Source organism: Echeneis naucrates, chromosome 4, assembly GCF_900963305.1.
Source record: "Echeneis naucrates chromosome 4, fEcheNa1.1, whole genome shotgun sequence".
Taxonomy (NCBI): Eukaryota; Metazoa; Chordata; class Actinopteri; order Carangiformes; family Echeneidae; genus Echeneis; species Echeneis naucrates.
The window spans coordinates 8,949,507-8,970,723 of record NC_042514.1 but is presented as its reverse complement, the minus strand read 5'-3'; the positions used below and the strand labels follow the sequence as shown (position 1 = coordinate 8,970,723).

The 21,217-nt window shown below is 42.2% G+C and overlaps 3 protein-coding genes across 8 annotated transcripts; 1 reads left to right on the top strand and 2 right to left on the bottom strand.

The window, feature by feature from the left end:
* The first annotated feature begins 1,218 nt into the window (after positions 1–1,218).
* On the top strand, positions 1,219–10,513 carry il12rb2 (interleukin 12 receptor, beta 2a). Of its 3 annotated transcripts, none has more exons than XM_029499808.1 (16): positions 1,219–1,591; positions 1,746–1,846; positions 2,083–2,340; positions 2,953–3,076; positions 3,193–3,383; positions 4,090–4,232; positions 4,524–4,668; positions 5,815–5,882; positions 6,456–6,660; positions 6,817–6,999; positions 7,121–7,222; positions 7,365–7,511; positions 7,842–7,970; positions 8,074–8,167; positions 8,312–8,399; positions 8,483–10,513. In XM_029499808.1, the coding sequence occupies exons 3-16, from the start codon at positions 2,184–2,186 to the stop codon at positions 8,939–8,941; spliced, it is 2,235 nt and encodes a 744-aa protein (XP_029355668.1). In that variant the 5' UTR covers positions 1,219–1,591; positions 1,746–1,846; positions 2,083–2,183; the 3' UTR covers positions 8,942–10,513. The 3 variants fall into 3 exon arrangements, with proteins under 3 accessions (XP_029355668.1, XP_029355665.1, XP_029355667.1); XM_029499805.1 differs by having other exon boundaries at positions 1,746–1,850; XM_029499807.1 differs by having other exon boundaries at positions 1,691–1,850.
* Positions 10,514–10,715: 202 nt separating this feature from the next.
* Positions 10,716–16,856, bottom strand: serbp1a (SERPINE1 mRNA binding protein 1a). Of its 4 annotated transcripts, none has more exons than XM_029499809.1 (9): positions 16,491–16,855; positions 14,842–15,025; positions 14,064–14,207; positions 13,820–13,891; positions 13,463–13,537; positions 13,145–13,313; positions 12,573–12,614; positions 12,286–12,459; positions 10,716–12,060 (listed from the first exon to the last, which is right to left on the bottom strand). In XM_029499809.1, the coding sequence occupies exons 1-9, from the start codon at positions 16,747–16,749 to the stop codon at positions 12,004–12,006; spliced, it is 1,176 nt and encodes a 391-aa protein (XP_029355669.1). In that variant the 5' UTR covers positions 16,750–16,855; the 3' UTR covers positions 10,716–12,003. The 4 variants fall into 4 exon arrangements, with proteins under 4 accessions (XP_029355669.1, XP_029355670.1, XP_029355672.1 ...); XM_029499810.1 differs by having other exon boundaries at positions 13,820–13,888; XM_029499812.1 differs by lacking the exon at positions 12,573–12,614 and having other exon boundaries at positions 12,286–12,455; positions 13,123–13,313; positions 13,820–13,906; positions 16,491–16,856.
* A 1,876-nt stretch (positions 16,857–18,732) lies between these two features.
* Positions 18,733–21,193, bottom strand: hsd17b7 (hydroxysteroid (17-beta) dehydrogenase 7). The gene is made up of 9 exons (XM_029500749.1): positions 21,159–21,193; positions 20,759–20,965; positions 20,553–20,645; positions 20,278–20,392; positions 19,559–19,753; positions 19,370–19,483; positions 19,186–19,242; positions 19,011–19,109; positions 18,733–18,920 (listed from the first exon to the last, which is right to left on the bottom strand). Exons 1-9 carry the CDS (start codon positions 21,191–21,193, stop codon positions 18,786–18,788), a joined length of 1,050 nt encoding a protein of 349 aa, XP_029356609.1. The 3' UTR covers positions 18,733–18,785.
* Positions 21,194–21,217: the final 24 nt, after the last annotated feature.

The window sequence follows — 21,217 nt, the reverse complement described above, 5'->3', positions numbered from 1 at the left end:
TGTTGTTACAGACATTCTCCATGAATGGCTTTGTTAATGTTAAATCATTTTTCAATGCTTTGAAGAGCAGTAATACACCATTCTTTGCAGTTTTCAGTTCGGCTGGCACACATAAACATGCAAGTGGACTTCCTTGTTCTTTTCAAGTGTTCATGTTAATAACGTAGCTCGATGTTGATACAGGGCCAAATGTTCCCACATGAGCTACCCTGATGATTTTGGTGATGGAGTGACTTCTTTCCTGCAGCCGCACCAGGGCACCAAGTCCCTCTCAGGAAATATTATTGTATCATTGACTTTCACTCTATTGCCAACATCAGGTCAAAGCTTTGATTTTTATATGGAAGTTCAAGATCAAATACCTGAAAAACTACAAACTACAGCTCTTGTGGTTGCTGAATGGAAATTATCACGGCATGTTAGAACACTAAACTATGTTGATGATAGTAAACATTATTCCGACTATATGTATGTTAGCATGTCACTGAGAGCAACACATATGAGCTGATCTCAGCACTGCACTCAACGCATCAGCGTGTCTTAAATGGATTTTTGCACAGCCTTGTAATAAAATGTTATTCTTACAACTGGTTTATTACAGATTCATAAAGGGAGAATATTTATTAACCACAAGACAGAAGTCATATCAGATGTTTCCGGTTATTGAACAATGAATTAAATACATGCTTGTGAAATTAGAAACTAACTAACTCATCATCGTGGATCAAGGCTGAGATACTTTCCAGTATTTCAGTATAAGGGTGTGTGACCTCTGCTTGCTTTGCTTGTAAATATACCCACTCTGGTTTCTGAAACAAAACTGCGATTCCAAGTGTGAAATTATTCCTGAGCACACCCTGGTAGAAGTCGGTTGGGGTTTTCGTTTCTGCAGACCCTGCAGCTGCTGCTGAGCCATGTGGGGTCTGCAGTACCACCTGCAGCCAAACATCATCTTTACTACGGACTTTCAGGAGGATTTCTCCCCAGTTGGCACACTGAAGCTGCCAGGGAATCTCCAGGACTCTCACTCGCTCAGCTGAAATAGTCGTGCTATTTATTTATTTATTCTAATTACACTTCGCTGTTCTCGTGGTGGTGCTCGTACAAGTCAAGGTGAACTTTAGTGCAGCTGCTTGGGGAAGTCCCCTTCCAAAGCAACCACATGTGGATGAGAGTGGCGGAATGACAGACGTATTTCAGTGTGGAAACTGTGATGATCAGAGCTGCCGTGCTGGTTTGTCAGACTCATGATCTAAACATCAGGTTGTCTCATCCTTCCTGAAATAACACGGAGAAGTAAAGATCATCAGACCTGCCGCTACTTCCTCCTTCACGGGCAGCGGGATCATTAACGGGAACAGGAGAGCAGCCTGCTCTTCTCGAGATGATACGTATCAGCTGTGTGTGTCTGTGTGTGTCTGTGTGTGTGGCTGTGTGTGTGTCTAAGTGATCTACACTTCGGAGCAGCAGAGGCGGAGCCAGCTTGGACTCCCCGCCGCCGCCGCTCCGCCAACACCGGACTGGTGCAGTCTGTCTCTGGTCTTCAGGCGGATGATGGCGAGCAGAGCTTCGTGTGTCTCAGAAGGTCTGGGTGAGTAAACACAGCTGGTCTCCCTCTGTTTATGTATACACGTAGAGAGAGCATGTGCTGAACCCTGATCTGATCTGAAGACCTCATTCGTGTGGACAGAGACAGACTTGGCCTCCCATCATTGTGAGGATCGTGTGTTTGTGCTCGTTCTCAGATGAAATGAGCGTCTTATGAGGAGACAGTTTCGGATGTCTGGTCGCGACGATGTCTCAAACATGGTCCATCTTCATTACACTGCTGGCGATGCAGCTTTGTGTAGGTAAGCGCAGACTGCTGTGTGAAACATTTAAAGTTTTTATTGTTTGAAGATGGAAAACCTAAAAAAAAAAAAAAAATGTGCTGACTGTAAAGTTAAGCAGAAATTTTCAGGTTCACAATTTCTTTCACCAAATGAAAAAAAAAAGTGTGATCTTTCCTGTTGACATAGATGACCCCTAAGACATGATGTTTATGTCCCTCCAGCCTATAAAGGTCATTCTGTTTGTCTTTAGGAGGCAATTTCTGCACAATCTGGTCCAGTGCTGGAGATCATGTGCAGCTAGACTCCAGTTTTAAAGTCTACTGCATCTTCAACTCAAACTGCAAGGGACTTATGTACAGGGACCATCCACCCCAGCCACAGACACACACAGTGCTGAATTCAACAACCATTTATCTAAAAGTGGAGAACATAAAGAAGGACAGAACTTACAGCTGCCAGTGTACTTCTCCAGTCCGAGACTCCTGCGGATTGGACCTCAAAGCTGGATGTGAGTACGAAGTTCAGAGAATCACCAGCTTTTTTAATTTATTTTTTTTATTCATTTTCATTTATTTAACACCATTCAACTGACAATGCTTCTGATGCACAAGTTGCCAAACCATCATCATGGGCCAGCAACTTACTTTACCTTTGTAGTGTCCTCCAATAAAATGTATGCAAATACTTCTACACATTTTGCAAGATGTTTTGTATTGCTTGCTGTTTCAAGATGAGCCGTTTATCTCAAGGCATGACTTACTTTCGAGCTGAATGAGCTGTGAAATTAAGACAGAGCCACTTCTGCTTTCTCTTCTTTATTTAAAGCACACGCTTTTCACATGTTGTTCTGTAGCGAGGCCACTAGATGTTTTAAGCAACCTGCAAAATAGGTGCTCTTTACTGACCACAGGACTCCTAAATTTGGAAACAAAAACACGCTTGTTGATTAATTTTTCTTTGGACACATTCAGCATTTGCAGTCTTGAGTGAAAGTATGTGAAGCAATTTTAACCTGTTCAACTACTGAATTAGTAGTAAATTCTTTTGTATTCCGTCTTCTATGAACTACCTTCGAAGTGTAGGTTTCATTCAATTCCTCTTTGTCTGCTTTCTGCTCTAGATCCACCAGATCACCCTAAAAACATTTCATGCGGCTACATGGTCATGAATGATGAAAGTGGGGTTCTGTTTTGTGCTTGGAACAAAAGCCGGGAAACGCATTTCAGAGACAGTTCAGTGGTGTGGTGAGTCTGAAAAGACTGGAAATTTGAATAAAAACTGTTTCCAAAAACATGTCACAGTATAGTTTCAAATGGCCTTCCTTATACGCTCAAGTGAAACCGAACTTAATGTGTTTCAGGGTGAGAACAATACCCAGAAATCACATTGGTGACGCAGAGATCCACAATGTCCTCTGTAAGAAAACTCATGAACTGTCAGTAAATTTCACCGTGTCCAGATCTGTCCACCTCATCACTGTGTGGATCAAATCCACAAACCCACTGGGCTCTGCAGTGTCATCCAACATCAGCTACAATCTCAGTGACATTGGTGAGACCCCTATCTATTGCTGAGCTCACTTTAATTTGATATACGACTTTTACATATAAAGTGTGCAAATAGCTTGTCTGTAATGTCTGACCTCCAAACTAGCAGATGCAATTGAGGAAAAGGAAAAAAAAAAATGTCTGAGAAGTTTACTAGTTTTGTAATTTAACTTCTCAATCTGGTCCATTTTGGGCTTGAGGCTCTCTTGGCACTTAATCTGTTTTCCACATGTCAAAATCTTTCATGGATCCATTATTTCACAGACTTGTCAGGGTCATTTGTGCTGCCTCTCCAACACCAAAATTACAAATCATGACAATAGCACGTTTTAAACTACAATCACATAACATGGATCTCTAGTGAAACGATGTTTCCTGACATTGTATCCTCTCAAACCTTTGATATGTACTTAATTGACTCACGCAATAGCTTTGCAGTGAAGTGTGTCATTCTTTTCAACAACCAAACCATGTTGAGTGTCTCAGTTCTTCTTCCTCTAACCGTCACAACGATGAAACGAAATCTTATCCTTTATTTCATTCATTGTACCTTTTTATCAAGTGGAATTTGATATTGATAAAGTATATCTTATTCAGATTTATTTTATAGTAAAAAAAAAGGCATCAAAACTAACTTTACCTGCTCATCTCTTGAAAGATGCTTTTTAAATAAAGTTTAACCATTCTGGTGGCTGTGTTGATGTGAGCAGTGATGCCATCGACTCCTGTTCTTGGCCCACCCAAGTGCTCGTCCCGGGAGTGTATTATCAAAGTGAACCAGACTGTGAGGACTCAGCACATGGAGATCCAATACAGATCGGGAAAACAGACATGGACATCTTATCCACATCAAGTAAGGCATTGTGGCGCTTCAGACTGCTCCAGATTTCTGTTACTGTGAGTGAGATTTGCAGGAGATATGGCAGAAGGTTACTTAAAACATCTGCACAATTACACTTTATAGGCAACTGATGATTCAAATGAAATGGTAGAGATCGAAAGTTGAGTGTGAGTCCAGAAATGTCAATGAAAGGCTCACATTTGAACATTAATCCTCAGACAGACGTTCTTACCAGATGATCAGAAATATCACTTTGGGATGGATGAGTTAGTTTGAATAAATACATGTTTCTTTGACTTTCAGAGCATGCAGCTGAGTGCAGTTCAGTACCCGTCCGTCTCATCTCTGGAGCCGTACAGATTGTACCATTTCAGAGTGCGATCCAAATTTGAGACTGGCCTGTGGAGCCAGTGGAGCTCAGAGATTTCCAGCTGGACTGAAGAGGAGGGTGAGTGACAGAGTACTAATCTGCAGCAAAGGGTCTCACTGTGTTTCTGCATTTACTGAATGAAAGCCAAACAGACACATTTGATCCAGTAAATTTGTGGCTCTTCATTTACATTAGCTGTCAATGAATTAATGTTTCCTGGTGCTTGTGTTGTCTGAGACACTTATCAGCTCACCACCGTCTGTAACCACTGATGCAGGAAATGTAATGTGGCAAAGATGGTTCATGGGAGATGTCATGTGCTATCTGATGGTATGAAGATATGCAAAAATGGTAGATGTGGCATAAACGTACTGCAGCAGAAAAGGGGCTCACTGTAGATTTAGTGAAAGAGAAATGCTGGTTTGACAACCTGTTTTTTTTATTTTCTTCATTTAAGTATTCAGTAAATGAACAAGAGGAATTACATCTGTTTGAATTTCAGTCTCTGAAGGAAAAGCCATTTTCAATTCACAGAAGTGATTAAAGTGATTACAGCTGGTAAAAGTAAACTTTAAGATCTGAAACGTAATTTAGGAAACTAATCTGTCCTAATTAACACATTGTTTCTTTTGTAAATTGTATAATCCTCTCATGGAGGTACAGTTGTGTCTATTTGCTGAAATTCATGTTGTGTCTTGTTGGAATTTGAATGCATCTTAAGGGGAGATGGGAGGGGACAAGCTGATCAGTACTAATGCCAATAAGATACACAGCATTTGAAAATACATTTTTAACAATGCTCCCAGGCAGGCATGTGATATAACACATTTCACATAATGTGCTTCTCAAATGTTGTGAACAAATTACAGGAAGGAGTGACCTCACTGTTTTCAGCATTGGTCAGAAGGAAATCACCCTTACACTTTAAGTTGTTAAAGACATGCCAGCATGAGATTGTTCGTCTTTAAAAGTATAAGTAAGAACAAATAGAATCTTTGTGGTTCATTGAGTTGACAGGAAAATGAAGCAGGCCTGCGGAGTGGATGTATGTCACCGTCATACATGATAAAAGGTTTTAAATGATAAGGATCAGCAAGGAACATCAGCACTAACCGCGCTGATTCACTCATCCATTGAAAACAGTACCACTAAAACAACAAAATGCTTACGTGTGTTATTCTCCTTTTTACAGAGCAGACACTAATCCATCTTTTGTTGTTTTAGCTCCTTCAAAAGAGTTGGACGTCTGGTACGCTGAATCCGGCTCAAAATCCCTGACAGTTTACTGGAAGGTTGGTTATAAATCTTGTCTTTTTTTTTTTTTTTCATTAGTTTATTTTGTTGAAAGCTGTTAAAGGCCCAGCTGCAACACACAGGCACACTGTACCTGCAGTTCAGGTATCAGTTGTCTCCATATATTCCACGTCCTCTTACTCACCGCCTGTGTGGGTCGGTTTGTGGTCTTGTAGCCATAGTAACATTTTCTGTTCTTCCTGCTTCACTAAACTACTACGTGTAAAATCTAAAGGTCAACCCTTGACCACTTTCAAGGTGAGACACCTTCACATGCACACAGACTCGCACATCAGCCACTATACACACACACACACACTCACATGTACATTGGTTCGATGTCATATAAAGACAATGAGAGATGAGTGAAACCCAACTGCAGACACCACAGTTTCGGTTTACAAGAAAAGATGAGTTGAACAGAAATGATGTTGTACGTCCTCATCTTGCAGTGTGTTGATTGCATCCTGTAAAGACAAACAACATGACAATAAAGGCTTTGTTGTCTCTAACGTAAGGCTAATATATGATGTCAAAGTTAACCCTCAAATATTTTTTTTTCCTGATTGCAGGAAGCCAACATGTCCATCTCTAGGGGGAGAATCTTGGGTTACAAAGTCAGAGTCCACAGCTCTGGATTGGACAGTGTCATTGATGTGGGTCGTGATGTCAGGAACTATACAGTCCAGGTGTGTGCCGGGTGTGAAGTGACACTGTGGGCTCGTAACTCCAAAGGGCTGTCTCCTCCTGCTACAATTACGGCACATCATACAAAAGGTAAAAACAAACAAAAAGAACTCATTAATGGATGCTTATTCAATGGCCAAGCTTGTTACGTGTGTGAGAAAATACTGAAGGGGGAAGAAGGTGGTGTCTGAGTTTCTGTCATGTATGAAGCAGTAAAGGTTTCACACACAAACCTCAACTTTTCAGACACCCTCGCTCAGTATGTTGACATTTCGGTGGGCAACCACAGTGTCGCCATCTCCTGGAGGAAGCCTGAAGCTGCACTGCTGCCTGCAGGGTATGTGGTGGAGTGGTACCCAGTGGGGCTCAAGATGGAGGAGCTCAGATGGATGAGGCTGAGCAGGGATCAAACCCATGCAGTCCTTACAGGTGGGACAGGTGGGGGGAGGATGTCGTGAGTGAGCTGTAAAAAAAAAAACAAAACAAAACAAAACTCAGTTGTCAGCAGCTATGTTTTTTTTTTTTTTTTCCGCTCTCCGTCTTTATGCAGACATTAAACAATTCGAGTGCTACGAAGGAGTCCTGTATGGTTACTATGACAACCGCACAGTTACTCGGACCACGTTCACAGGTGTCGCTATTTTGGAATCAGGTAAGAATGGAGAGGCGCTACGCTGTGATGAGCATTATTTTCTAATTTACTAAGACATAGTATACATGTCATGATGATGAATTACTGTGTTTGATATTCGTCCTGTTGAGTGGCCTTTTTAGATTCCCCTTGTTGTTTGCAGTCCCTGAGGTCAGTCCAATTGTGGAAGAGAAAGTTGAGGGACTCAGAGTGGAGGTGATGTGGCGGGAGCTTCCCAGAGCGCAGTGGAGGGGTTGTATTACCAACTACACCATCTACGTAGAGAAGGACAGAGGAAATCTGTCACAGAGTAAGAACTAACTCTTTTAGGGACTATAGAAAACTTACACACGCACAGGGAGGGGTGTCATAAATGTAGAATATATTTCTGTCCTACATTTTCTATTTCCATTTCACAGTTTTGAAATTAATAATATACAAAGAGCTTCATTTGGATGAAATAAGATGGAAGGTTGAAAAGTCCTACTTACTCCAGTAACTTTGACACAGTCCTCTATTTAGTCCAAACTTTGTATGCACCATGTTTGTGGCATGCACTCTTTGGATCACTACACTGAGTTGTGTGAATATTGAATGTAAAATTGCTCCTCTGCGGTTTGTGAATGACTTTGTGTTTCAGGCTCTGTAGCAGCGTCAAAGAGGTCGCATGTGATGGAGCTGTCTCCAGCAGTCTACAGTCTGTGGATGACAGCATCCACTGCTAGAGGAGAAGGCCCACCCTGCCAAAAAATTAAGGTCTACATTCAGGGTAAAAAGCCTTTTGATGATTGCTTCAAAGGAATATTTTGACATTTAAGGCAGCCAATTGTGTGTGATGCAACTTTATGACTGTTTTATTGTCATTATTACAGAAGAAACTTACCTGCCGCTCTTACTGGTGTCTACGGCCGTCTTCCTGCTTTTGCTGCTTTTGCTGTGCCTGTATCAGTGTACATCATTGAAGAAGTAGGTTCGAAACATCAGCAATGAGCTCACTTTTCATGACTTTGATCATCTACGCTTTTGCACAAAAGCCCACAACAATTGTTGTTAAAGAAATTGTGCAACAACAACAACAAAAAAAAGAAAAAAGTTTTGTTTGTCCCTCAGGTTGTGGGCGTGTTTCCAGTGCCTCATGCTCGATGTCGTGCCAGATCCTGCAAACAGCAAATGGGCAAAAGAGTGTACGCAGGAGGAGGTTTGTTCGTAAAAGTGAATAAAAATGAAAGCCACCTTTTGCTGATCATTACTAGTTTGAGCCTTTATCTTTCTCCAATTCAGGGCCAGATTAACCTGAGGCTGCAGCTGAGCAACCCCAGCATAGCCGGCGATGAAGAGGAGCCCATCCTGGTGGACGTGGAGGAAGTGCCTAAGCAGAACTGTGACATCTCCAGACCCACAAATGTCTTTTCTGAGGTCCCTCCTCAGATCGGCCTTAGCCCAACGACTGACGGACCCACACAGCTGTACCCTCTGAGCACCTACATCAAGAGCTTCTCCCAAGACTCAGACAGCTCAGACCACACACAGACCTCTATGGACACAAACACAACCGTCGGCTACATCTCATCACACGGGATGGGATATATGGAGGAGGAGGAGGAAGAGGAGGACGAGGATGAGATGATGGGGTTCCTCCCTAGTCAAAACATCTTCATAGACACGTTAATTTTTGGAGGAAAGTTGACCCTGGACGCGGTCAAAATTGAATTCAGCGGTGACTTCTTTCAGGACAGTTAGCAGAACTCTGATGAGATGAGCTCTGAACTTAAAAACTGAAAACGGCTGATGTAAGAAATGTAAGATTCTGGGCACAACCATGATTTACATGTCGCTTGGATGTGCATGAACTACCTCTTTGTGACCACTTGTTCAAATCAGATCTGTAACCAGTCTGAATCGTTATGCAGGAATCCTTTTGACTCATGTTCTTTTTCCTATTTGATGCATTACCATTGTTTTCTCCTCAGAATAGCAATAGACACACTAATACCATGACCAAAATGAGCGCAGTGTGAGGTGAAATCAGATATCTGGCTGCCATGAGTTGAAATATTTTCAAAAAGGCTTCATCCTATTGCTGAAATCACTAAGGGCATTTTTCACAGAGATTTTGACTCAGTAGGAAAAGAACAGGTTTTACTGACTAACATCATCAGTGGCATCAGTGCACAGTATTAGAATGTAGCCACCATTTTTCCAACCCATTTATTTGAAACACCACCACTTCAGTATGACGAAACCCTCCACGAAAAAAATGTTTCTCCAGAAGTGCACACAAATTGTACTTGGGGCCTCTGAAAGGCTTTAGTGTGGAGAATAGCAGATAATGTGAAAATCAAGAATAAATGAACTTATTAGTGTGCCTGCTGGTATAATTAGCTCAGCACTGGGTAATAGAAATGGGTGTTTCATAGTAATTTGGTTGGAAAAACGACAGCATCATGCTTTTCCTACTGTGCCATGTCAAAATGTTTCAGTGAAGAGGACTCACAACAATGCATATGACCATGCTGAATTTTGGCTGTGTAAATATACAGCTGCGCTTTTTCATGCATCCATGCTACCTCACTCTTCAGTCTCACCTCATCTAAATGAGTACAAAGTTAAATTGTGTCTTAAATTTGTTAGTGCTGTAGATGTGTCGATGCTGTTGCCGAGGACAGCAGTGCCTTGAGCTACACTATAAATGTTTACTGCATTCACCCTCTGATTTCAGTATGTTGGCAAGATAAGTGCTTCTTTCCAAAGCAAACAGCTGATGGCTGATGACGAGCCTTATTTGTTTTGGGGATATTTGGTCTGAAACCAAACAAATGACCAAACCGATTGACACTTATGACAAGTCGTTCTAAGTCATGGATATGGATATTTGCAGCAAATTTCATGGGAACTGATTAAGCAATTATAATTCCACTGAAGGCCAAAATTGTCAACCTCAGGGAGGCAGAAGAGGAAAAGCCCAGGAGATACTGAAGACTAAGACTCCTCTGGAATCCTCTGGAAACCACGACTACAAAATTTCAGGGCTGTTCAGTCTGAAGATGTACGCAGGCTCCAATAGATTTGCAATCATTGTCTGTATTCCATTTAGTTTCACTCAATGAAAACTTTATGGATCAATTTTTGTTCTATTAGAATGTTTTCATTTTAGGAATGAAAATAAATGGTTTCATCCCAGCACATCGTCTGTATGCCGATTACTTTTAGGCCTGATTAATCTTCTTATACAGTCTCCGGATTTGAAACCAGGTGATCATTAAGTGTGTTTACAAGAGGACTGAGTTTTACGTGCAGGTTCTGGTCTGCCATAATTTACTCTTCTTCCATAAAAAAGGTGTAAAATAAAGACTTGAGGACAGAGGGACCATTTGGCACTCAAAGTTTTTGTGAGGACATTCACCACCAACTCTACAAGGGTCACTTACAATCGAGAACATTTAAGAGGAAACACAGTCGTAAACACAAGCAATTTTCCCTGCAGGATATATAAAAAAGGTGACAATGCAAAAAATTTATCGACCATCTTTATTTACCGACAGAGGTCTCTAATAGCAGGGCTAGAATTCACACATTTGTAGAGCACTTCAGTTGTTCCACACAATGAACAACTGTATTTCTTTCAGAGCAATTATGCAGTGGTGCCACTGTGGAAGGGGAAGTCAACAGTGGAGGAAAATACCAGCACAGAACAAACAGCAGAAACAAACTGATGCTGGGCTGAGTTTATATGTGTGGAAGTATGCTCGAGTGGAACGTAAACAGTCAGAGGGTCTGAGTGTGATGCGGCCGCATCAAGAGACTTCCTCTCTTCACTCTTTGCAGTTAAAACAACGGCTTTGATTGACTTGCACATGGTGAGCAATCAGATGAAATGAGCAAGGAGGAAGAGACATTAGATAGGGAACAGCACCCCAAATACAAGTTAATCAGAAGACAATGAATAACTTTCAGCTTCAGATAAACCCGCTTTGACGAATGTCTCAGGATCAATGTAAATTTAGGAGTGTAATAACTGATGTGTTCCTCCAAGATGACCGAATGTTCCTGCTTCAAAACATTTCCGTACAAAAGAACCTTAGACAGATTTAGGCGCCATTTCATCAATGCATTCAAATGTAGACAGCATCGCTTGATCAAAGATCAAGGGGTGTCCTATTTGCACCATGTGAAATACAGTCTCTGAAAGAATTTATGAAAATAGTCAAGATTTACAGGCCGTAGATCATAGAAGAATAGACCTCCTGTATAAAATATAAAACAATACCCCAGTGCTAAAGAAAAAAATCCATAAATCTCAATGAGTGAAGCAGTAACTTCATCTGAAATACCTGGTGTGGCAGAGATTATGAGCTTAGGTCGAAGCTCTGCAGTGCCTATTTCAAAGCAAGCAAGCTATGGCACACACCAAGCTTAAGATGCTCTTCTTATGCTTATATTTTGAATGCATATTTTCAAGCAGCAATTACAAAAATTTACCAATGGACAATGCATAACCTCTGAAAAAAATACTGTATGAAAACATCCCTGCTACTTTGTTTCCAAGTACAAAACCTCTACCAATAAGTTGCTCCAGAGTAGCAAGAAGTCCTTTTCTTTTTTTGTTTTTTTCCTTACTTTCTGTTTTTTTTTTCCATCGTTGTTTTGTTTTTATTGGATAAAATTCAGTCCTCATATTGAGTGCCATAGTTAATGACAGTCTTCTCCATCGTTTCACTTTGCTGAAGGATCCAGGAACATGCAAGCCTCGTAGTGGAGGTGCTCAGGAGGCTGCTGTAGGCCTGAGGGACAGTAGCCAGGGCTTAGGCCAGGGCTGGGAAGGCCTCTGGGTCGTCCACATTGGGCACAGATGCAGATGACTGCAAAGGAGGGGGGGAAAAAAAATAAAAAAAAAAGGTGAGAAGTTATAAAAGTCAAATGTTGACACATTATGGTCACACAATGAGGGAATGAATGAAAGAGTAACATCAGAATTTAAGTACCGACAACCCATAATCTGCAACAGATCCATTTCAAATGACCTTTAATTCGTCAGAAAATGTAAGTACTTGAGTGAAATGAAACATTTCCTTAACATTATCTACCTTGTCAGTCCTTCCCCCACGGACCGGCCTGGTGGCTTCGCCGCGGCCACGACCACCCCGGCCACCACGTGGTCCCCCGCGTCCGCGTCCTGGACGACCCAGGTCTCCAAAGTTGATCTCCAGCTGGGACGTAATGTCATTGGCTGGCTTGCGGAAGTGATGCTCATCGTCTCCCTAAATTACAAAGATGGAGAGGAAAGGCCCATTGTTTTTTGTACATTTACAGCTTTGGTTTATTTTGTTTAAAACTTGCAGTTGATCTCAAGATATTGTGCAGCAGATTTTACCTTAGACTCATCCTCAGGGTCAATCAGATCACCTTTCTTATCCTGTGATGGATGAATGCAGAAGAAAAAAAAAACAAACATTAACATAAAGTGAAGTAATCCAAACTATTGTACACCTCAAATGAAAATCTAAAACAATTGTAAAAAAGTGTTTCCAACACATTCAAATTGTGACAGTCTTGCCTGGTGTTAAGTACAATTCATCAAAATGAAAACTAATTCTGTGGTTGAAGAGGACCCTGGAACTTGCAGCATTCAACACTTAATAACTAATTAGGTCTGATGTTTATGTTGACCCTGAAGTCTTTGTTTTCATTGGAAATAGGTGCAAAACTTAATAATGTCAGCAGCAAAAGCCAAGTGAGATCACTGAAAGCTCTGAATTAAAGAGGCTGAGATGGTGTTAGATCAACGGCCTTTATTACTTATGTTACTAAACTAAAAAGACACAAGAGACCTTATTTGAAACAAATAAACACAAAGTTCTCTAAGGTCAACAATAACTGATGGTGTTAAATTTTGATGAAGTGTACCAAAGTTAAACTTTTGCAGTTCATCTGATTTTGACTCACCTCTGCCTTGGACTTGTGCAGCACAAAGCCTTTGTTCCAATCAGCTCCCTCGTTGGCCTTACGGATGTTGAACTCCACCTTGGCCCGTTCCTTGTCCTGCATGGCTTTCCACTCATCCAGAGTCATTTCCTTGGGACCTTCCTCTTTCACTTCCTCTACCTCATTCTCCCTTTAACAGACACCAATGACATTCACATAAACTTGGATTCTAAAATAAACTCTGATCAACTTCTAGTTTCCTTCATCAACAATTACACAAGATACAAAACTGTAATGTTTTCCCAAAATGTTCTAAATCAGGGAATTATGAATACATACTTGTTTTCAGAGTCAGCAGGTGGATGCTCCTCTCCTTCAGGGTTCTCTTCAGTGTTGTTTGATTGGTCAAGCTCACTGGGGAAGAAAAAGTCAAAATTATGTTAGATGTCAATACTTCCCACTCATACAATCACAAGGCTAGGTATTGATAACAGGGAGATCAGTAAGATGCTCCGGAAAACCTAAACACACTTCTCCAAAAGCACCCTCTAAAGTGATTGCAATAACAATAATGACAATAAACTGGCCAAGCACATCACACCAAGGGAGACTTTGTATGTAATATGTAATTTGTCAAAGTTCACATGAAGAGTGTGTATCTTTTTTTTAAATAATTTTTCACACATTGGTACTTACTTAAGTTCATCTTTGACAGTGCCCCAGTTGTGAGATCCACTTCCTCCGCGCTTGTCCTCACCTTTTAGACTACTGAAACAACATTTGCTTTAGCCACGATCATAACCATGTAGTGCATTAAAACACACTAAAAGGCTTTAAACAGGCCTTGTGTAATGTGTATGTACATAATGATATGTACATTAATGATGTACATATCATTAATGTCTTGTTCAAGATTTCCATCAGTGCTCAAAGTACTCACGATCGGTCACTGCCACTATGTCTATCAAATTCACGTTTTCCTCGGGAATCAAAGCCATCACTGCGACCCATGCCACGTCCTCTGCCTCCACGGGCTCCTCTGCCGCCACCACCACGTCCTCTCATCGGCCTGTCACCAATGGGTCTAAAGAAATGTACAAAGAACATGTCAGCCAACCAGTAAAGCACAAGTTTCTCTGCCTTTCAGAAGATTAAATCAAAAGTAGGGCCTTCCACTCATTTTAAGTAATTCATCTTCAGATTAATTTGTCATTAAACAACAATTTTGACAAAAACACAGCTAAAATAAATAACTTTTTTCCCTCAAATTTTAATACATCAATTTACAGTGCTCTAAAGACAGTCTAGCTAGCTGTTGGCTAAGAACCAAATAGATGGTGGGTGTGTTGCAGATTACGCCCAATTCCAGAAACAAGAAAATCTTTCTAAATATGAAACCCCACATAAACATGAGAGGTCCAAACGGCAGAAAATGTGTAATCCACCCTCTTCATTTGGAAACTGCAATAATTTAGGCTGACCATTTTAAAGTGTACTAGATTTTCCATTTGTAAGTTTACCATATGCAAAACTTAAACATGCTGAGCTTTATCATAGGAAACAACTCTGTCTCCACCCACACCTCACCCACATAGTGAGAGCTGCTTTTGTTAAAAGAAGATACCACCCAGTAAGTTATGATAGCAGTGGACTCACTGTACCCTTTACTTATGATTTATGTTCACTTAAAATATCTGTCAATTGGAAGTTCAACTCACTTCTCCACTGAGAATTCGCCGCCCTCAGGCTTCTCGCCAGCATCACCAGCAGGCCTCTCAAAGCGGCGGGGTGGCCGTCTGTCCACAGGTCGTCTGTCTGTGGGGGGGCGCCCTTCTCCTTGGCCGCCCTGGGGTCTGGAGCCATCGCCTTCCGGCTTGCGGCCCATTCTCCTCATGCCAGCACCTAGGGTTGATCAAAATAGGAGGATTAGAGGACCAATAGCACTGATGGATCAGGACCCACTGCTGGGCAACACACACCATTTTGAAAGAATTAGGGGGAGGGTGATAATTGTTCTGTTTAACTGGAGCAAATAATTTCAATCAACGTGCTGAATCAAAAACAACAAAATGGTAGGATTAATTTATCAAATATGTTGCATGGTGCAAGAAACTGCATTGCCTTGACTAATTCTGCCAACATTTCAATGATATCACATATAGATGAATTTATTTGATTAAGGGCTCAAGAGTTGAGCGCTGCTCAGTTAAATCACCAGGTCACTCTGTGGATCGAATTAACACCTTCCAAGTCTTTAACCCTCTGTGGCACATGGCTGTGACTGACCCAGTCCCACCCATTGACTAAATCACCAGCTACCAAAATAGACACCCTCCAAGACATAGCAGCAGCTGTGTGCACCATAGTCGCGGCACCTGTCTCATCTTCTCCCAAGCGAACAGCTCTGACCCCACTTGGCAGCATGGAGTGATGATAATGGCCAACTAACTGCTTGTGAGTAGGATTCAATCTCAATAATTCCTCGACACTGAGTTACACCTGAGCGAGCGCAAACTTTGTTGAGAGTTGAAGTTGCCTCAAAGGCATTGAGTCAGGCCATACACTTTCACATAATCTGTTCAATCGTGATAACTGAATCTTCAAAACAATGTACTAAGATGGTCTGGTAGACAAAAAAAATGAAGTGGGACACGGAAATGCGCAGAAGCAGGTCGACCTCACGCACTAAGCATGAATTGTGCGCCAATGGGAAGTGGCAGTTAGGAGGCTGTGCTTTAACACGCCCCACACTGCAAACCACGAGGTTCATCACCATGCTGCTCTTCATGTCTGACAAATCCACAGCCACATCGACCACGACCCAAATATTACTCTGTCCTGGAGGCGATCCACTGACCGCTTCCGATTGCATCTGTCGTACACGGCTGTATTTTAAATCAAAATATAATTAGCTCTTCAAATTCTGTCTTTTTTTTTTTTTTTTTTTTTTGGAGGAAGGAGAAAAAAAAAAGTCAGCAACAGCTAGCTTGAATTTCAAACCCGATCTGACAGGAATCAACCGTGAACAGTTAGGGGCTACTTTTGTCTGATCGGCCAGGGCAGGGCAGACCAGGGACGGGTTCCACCTGCTTAACAAGGCCGGAGAGGAGGGGGGGGGGGGCAAGCCAAAACAAGTTGGCCTGCAAACTGTTTATCACTGACCCCCTCTTAAGCCACTCAGGTCCAGCTGTAGTACACTAAAGGATGAATATGTTTGTCCACGGGGACACAAAAGAAACCACGCCGACCTCATGTCATGGGGGCTTACGAACCGCTGCTAGCTGGTGAGCAGCAACTTAGCCTGTTAGCTTAAAGCCCTTCTTGGCTGCAGCTTGACTAAAACCTACAATGTCAAAATTTATCTCACCATCTTTTTTCAGGGTTACGGGCGCCTGGGTCTCCTCCTTCTTGTCGGCTAGTGGGACCTTTCTGTCTTTTTGGGACTCTTTTTTCGGCTGCTTGGCAGCCTGGGCTGCAGTCTTGGCGGCACCAGGAGCAGAAGCCTCCTTCTTCTTCTTCACTTCGGCCTGCTTCAGCAGCTCAAACGGATCCGACTCGTCGTCAAATAACTGGTCGAACCGATTGGTTATGGCACAGCCAAAACCTTCTTGCATTTGTCCGGGCATGATGGCGCCCCTTCAGCAGGATTTTCCTCCGATTCTACGAGGCTTGGTGCGAACACTTCGCTAGATGAAGCCACAAGATGGCTGGGAAAAGGACCTTCTTCTCTTCCGGCGCGATAGACATCCGGGACTCTGGAGCTGGCGTGGGTGGGGCTTGTAGTTCTTTAGCAACGACGAGCAGTTGACTTGGATACGAGTGGTGCTACTGGAAACACTACACTACCCATAATGCTGTTCTAGCCAATGTTGCTAACTCAAGCATGGTTACTGTCGCACACGCTCTTGTTTTGACTCCACGAGAAAATCTGCTCAGACCTCCAAACAACCGTGACCCAACATGGTGTCAGCTTTTAAAGCCCGTCCGGCTGAAACTCTCCGTCACCCCCGTTTTATCCCCGATACATACGTTTGCAAACATCGCAGGCAAACAGCTGACGCCTCTGCTATTTTCCATTATATGATTCCCTAAATTGGAAAATGAAGACAGGTCGGTAGATGCGATCATATCTTCTGCAGACAGCCTCACAGTGTTCCTCTGCATCGACAGGCTGAGATGACTTTTAATTGTGGCCTAAGTGTTCATACCACGGTGAGCTGCAGGCTCTTTTTAAACACCACATGTGGTGTGAGGGTAAACATGTCAGTGTCGAATACAGATATGGAGGTCAGACCGCTCACTGGGGTAAGAAAACCTGACATATCAAATGTGGGTTTCTGTACCACACTGATAAGGTGATGAGATGGAGAGGAAACCTTTCTAAGATCCTCACTCCGTACAACCAAAGAAATCTTTAAATGCAGTTGGTGTACGGTAGACAAACTGTGTTTTGCAGGCGGCCACTAAATGATTGACAAAGTCAGAAAAAAATGTGTTTTATTAGAGAATCCAATTAAATAAGTTATTCTTGAAAGCGGAAGAGAATAATTAACACAGTTGTCAGCTTAAACAGGAAAAGGTTAACACTTTTAAAACCACTGTCACTTTCTGTGACTTTTAATTTGGTATGATGTTTCTCTACAGGTGATAAAGAATTAGTTTGTAGTTGCTGGCTTGCTCTACTTAGACATATTAGTTAGTTATTAATACCTAAGCTTACATTTCAAACAATATTAAAGTAAAAATTTGCATAGCCTACCTTTCGAAATGTTTTGGTTAAATTTCATATCTTTATTATTCTCAGGTTCTTCACTGAGCTTTTCATCTTTGTCACATATGAATCACCAAGAAAGCTCCTGAAACTCACGTGACATTAAATTATATAATTAACCTAAGTTAACTTTTTTCTCGGTCATTTGTCCTTATTTGTGACGACAGAGTTAGTTTGTTATACCGAGGTTTGGGCTTGTCCCCATCTTGGGTTACTGTTGTGCTCCAGGGATGAGGCAGCCACAGTCCCCCTTGGATGTACTTTGGGAACTCGGACAGTCCTCCCGCTTTGCGCAGAGATGACATCAACAGTCGACAAAGCCATGATGGAGTCTTACGGGCTGATGGTTATGGTGATGGGCACGTTTTTCGTATATTTCTGCGGGATGGTTTGGGCTTTCTGCAACCCGAAACTGAGCGCAGCAGAGGAGGAGTGCGGGAGTGGAGAGCGGGCGGCGGATCCCGGGGAGGACGGCGGCGCCGCCGAGCCTCCGGAGCCGATCTCCAGTCGCGCCTGTGCGCACGTGCCGCCGCTGTCGAGCACTCATCAGGCAACTTACGTGAGCTTCTGGCATGACACCGACAGTCTGCTGTCAGACTGCAATGCATTTTGTCGCGAGGATCGCGGCATTAACAACCATATTGGATTTGGTCCCTCCAGCTCCGGGTAGACGGACAGGCTGCCTGCGCTCCTCTCCTCTCATAACCTCATATACTTCAGAGTGAACGGGCTGAAAGTGACGGGAGTATGATTGATTTTATTGTAAACTCCAAAAAAAAAAAAAAAAAAAAACAACAATCAAGACATTTCTATTTCTGTCTTATATAGATGTGTTGTTTCAGAGCAGCCCAAATGAACGGAATAAAACTCTCTCCATCCCAGAATTGTGCATCAGGATGATCCCGCAGGAGGACTGAAGGAAGTGCTGGATTTTTGTTGTTTTGCCTTCAGTTTTTTCCTTACTTCGCTTTCTAGTTGCAGTAATTTCTCATAGAAAACCTCTGACATTTCAAAATCAATATCCATCTGCAAAGAGAAACAGAAGTCACGAACTCATCAGGTCAACTGTTGTACAAGACAATTTTTCTTTTTAGAGGATTGCATTCTTTGCTGTACCTTACAGGGTTGTGTGTAGTTGTTGCCCAGACCGGATGTTAAACTGTGATATTTGACTTGTGGGTTCAGCGATTCTGGCTTTTGCTTAAACAACCAGAACTACAGGAAAATAACAGCATTTCTGCATTAAAATTTGTCAAACTGTCTATGGAAATAGAAGTTGTTTTTCACTTACCAGAGCTTCAGCTCCATTGTGAGGTGTCAGGGTGAAAGTATTTGTGAAGATCCTTATCTGTGACAATAAAAGACAGATTCATTACTCAGATGTAAGTCAAATGACCCTAAATCGGATTTTATTTTTCATTATTTACACACAGCACCAAAGACTGAAGTCATTTATGGTGGAAAGTTGCCCTCACAATCCAAAACAGTGGCATTAGCAGGATCCAGAGGAATGCTGGGAAAGAGGGTAGTATGCCGTAGGTCAAACTGGTCATCACAAAACCAGGACAAGTCACAGATGAGTACAAACCCTACAATGCAAAGAAGGCAGTGAGATAATACATGGTCATCAATATCTGCAGCGCACGGGTAACAAGAGAGCTGACCTCTTTGTTGTAGTGTGTGTTAAGTGCCAGGCTGAGCAGGTCAGAGGCATATTTGGAGGAGCTGTAGGGCTGGTTCCCTCTTCGGTGCTGGATGTCTTCAAGGTTAAAGGCTGATCGGTGAGCGTTACTGGAGGAGGTCCATATCAGCTGCGAGGTATGACCAGCATGGCATAAAACTGGCTCCAGCTCCCTGATCTGGGCCAAAACACACAGGCATTCAACATTATTAGTAGCTGTTAGTCTTAAAAAGTCATTAAGGTTTTGTTTCACCTTTAAATAGCAAAGATTAACAGCACAATTGAAGTTGAAGACAAAAACAACATAGTTAAATTTAAATTTTGTCACTTTAACTCAAATGATCTAAAAAGGAAAAGTTTTGCCTTCTGTGTGGATACATCAGCACATATAATAATCTTTTAAATGCACAAACAGGATTTTTTGTAGGATGGTCTCTCAGCATACTTCAGTTTTCACCTGCAAGTGCACAGTAAGCAAAAGAGTGTAGCGACCTCAGGGACAGAACAGTGCACAGTGTTAATTTTTAATGAGCATCACTGCTAACTGACACACACGGATCCAGTAACACCCATAAATGCTCCACAAGGGCAAAAGAGCTGGCACAAGAACTGAGGAAAATGCACTTTTGCATGACGTATTATATAATATGTGTGTATTATCACTACTATATCTTAAAAGCTTTAAAAGTGCCAGTGACTCACGAGAAGGAAGTGACCAAAGAGGTTGGTGGCAAAAATTTCTTGAAGGCCATCAGAGGTGATACTGTCCTTTTGGGTTAGGATCCCCTCGGCGGTGGCAAACATGGTGATGACATTGCTGAAATGAAGCCGTTATATAAGCTCCATGAGAAAATAGATGACTGAAGCATGCAACTTAAAACGGATAGTCTATCCAGGATTATTTCTCCTTTTTTTTTCTGAGTCAGTACATATGGAGGAGCATCAAGAATCAAGGGCATCTCAAATGAACAATGTACCTGGAGAAAAGGCCTCTGAAAAAGGCTTTTACATCAAACTGTGGATTTGGCATGATGCCGGCATTCAGATAGAGGTAATCCAGTCGGCTATACCTGCAGAACACTGTTTATTATAGATTTCTGAACACACATGAAAAACCGGCAGCATAACGTGCTCAGTGATTGTATTTGTGTGTCTCACTTCTACACAGCTCACGTCGTCCCACCTGAGTTTGACTTGGTGAGCAGCGCAGATGACGGAGGAGACGCTGCTGATGTCCATCTGCAGCAGGTCAACCTGAGCCGTAGGGTGAGATGAGAGCAGGGCTGAGCGGGCAGCCTGAGCTCGATGCATGTTTCTGCAGGCTAGACAAAGCTGCAGACCCTCCATGTCCTGGGAGAGGAGACGCTCACAAAGGGCCAGGCCAATGCCACTGCAGGGGAACATACACGGCCTCTTCATTTGCTGCACATAAAATGATCATGCTGCTGTTTTGGCTCTTATGAAAGGGGTTTCAAAAAGGCAAAAATAAATACAATAAGAGAATCAACAAGTAAACCATCCTTGTGTCTCACTAAAGTTAAGTCGAAAATGCCTGACATTTAAGATGATATAATAATCATTACCTATTTGCTCCTGTCACCAAAATCACCTTATTCATCTTTTCAGGTTCCAACTTGGCAGA

What these genes read in the sequence shown, in the direction of transcription:
- serbp1a (XM_029499809.1), bottom strand. Translation starts at nt 16,749, where the DNA reads ATGCCCGGACAAATGCAAGAAGGTTTTGGCTGTGCCATAACCAATCGG. An exon ending in ACTGTCAAAGATGAACTTAA is followed by an intron (nt 13,538 to 13,819) that starts GTAAGTACCAAT and finishes TTTCTTCCCCAG; the next exon opens with TGAGCTTGACCAATCAAACA. An exon ending in CCTGCTGACTCTGAAAACAA is followed by an intron (nt 13,314 to 13,462) that starts GTATGTATTCAT and finishes TGTCTGTTAAAG; the next exon opens with GGAGAATGAGGTAGAGGAAG.
- il12rb2 (XM_029499805.1), top strand. Translation starts at nt 1,796, where the DNA reads ATGTCTCAAACATGGTCCATCTTCATTACACTGCTGGCGATGCAGCTT. An exon ending in GGCGATGCAGCTTTGTGTAG is followed by an intron (nt 1,851 to 2,082) that starts GTAAGCGCAGAC and finishes GTTTGTCTTTAG; the next exon opens with GAGGCAATTTCTGCACAATC. An exon ending in CAGAGGAAATCTGTCACAGA is followed by an intron (nt 7,512 to 7,841) that starts GTAAGAACTAAC and finishes TTTGTGTTTCAG; the next exon opens with GCTCTGTAGCAGCGTCAAAG.
- hsd17b7 (XM_029500749.1), bottom strand. Translation starts at nt 21,193, where the DNA reads ATGAATAAGGTGATTTTGGTGACAGGAGCAAATAG. An exon ending in TTGGTGACAGGAGCAAATAG is followed by an intron (nt 20,966 to 21,158) that starts GTAATGATTATT and finishes GTTCCCCTGCAG; the next exon opens with TGGCATTGGCCTGGCCCTTT. An exon ending in ACAATGGAGCTGAAGCTCTG is followed by an intron (nt 19,110 to 19,185) that starts GTAAGTGAAAAA and finishes ATTTTCCTGTAG; the next exon opens with TTCTGGTTGTTTAAGCAAAA.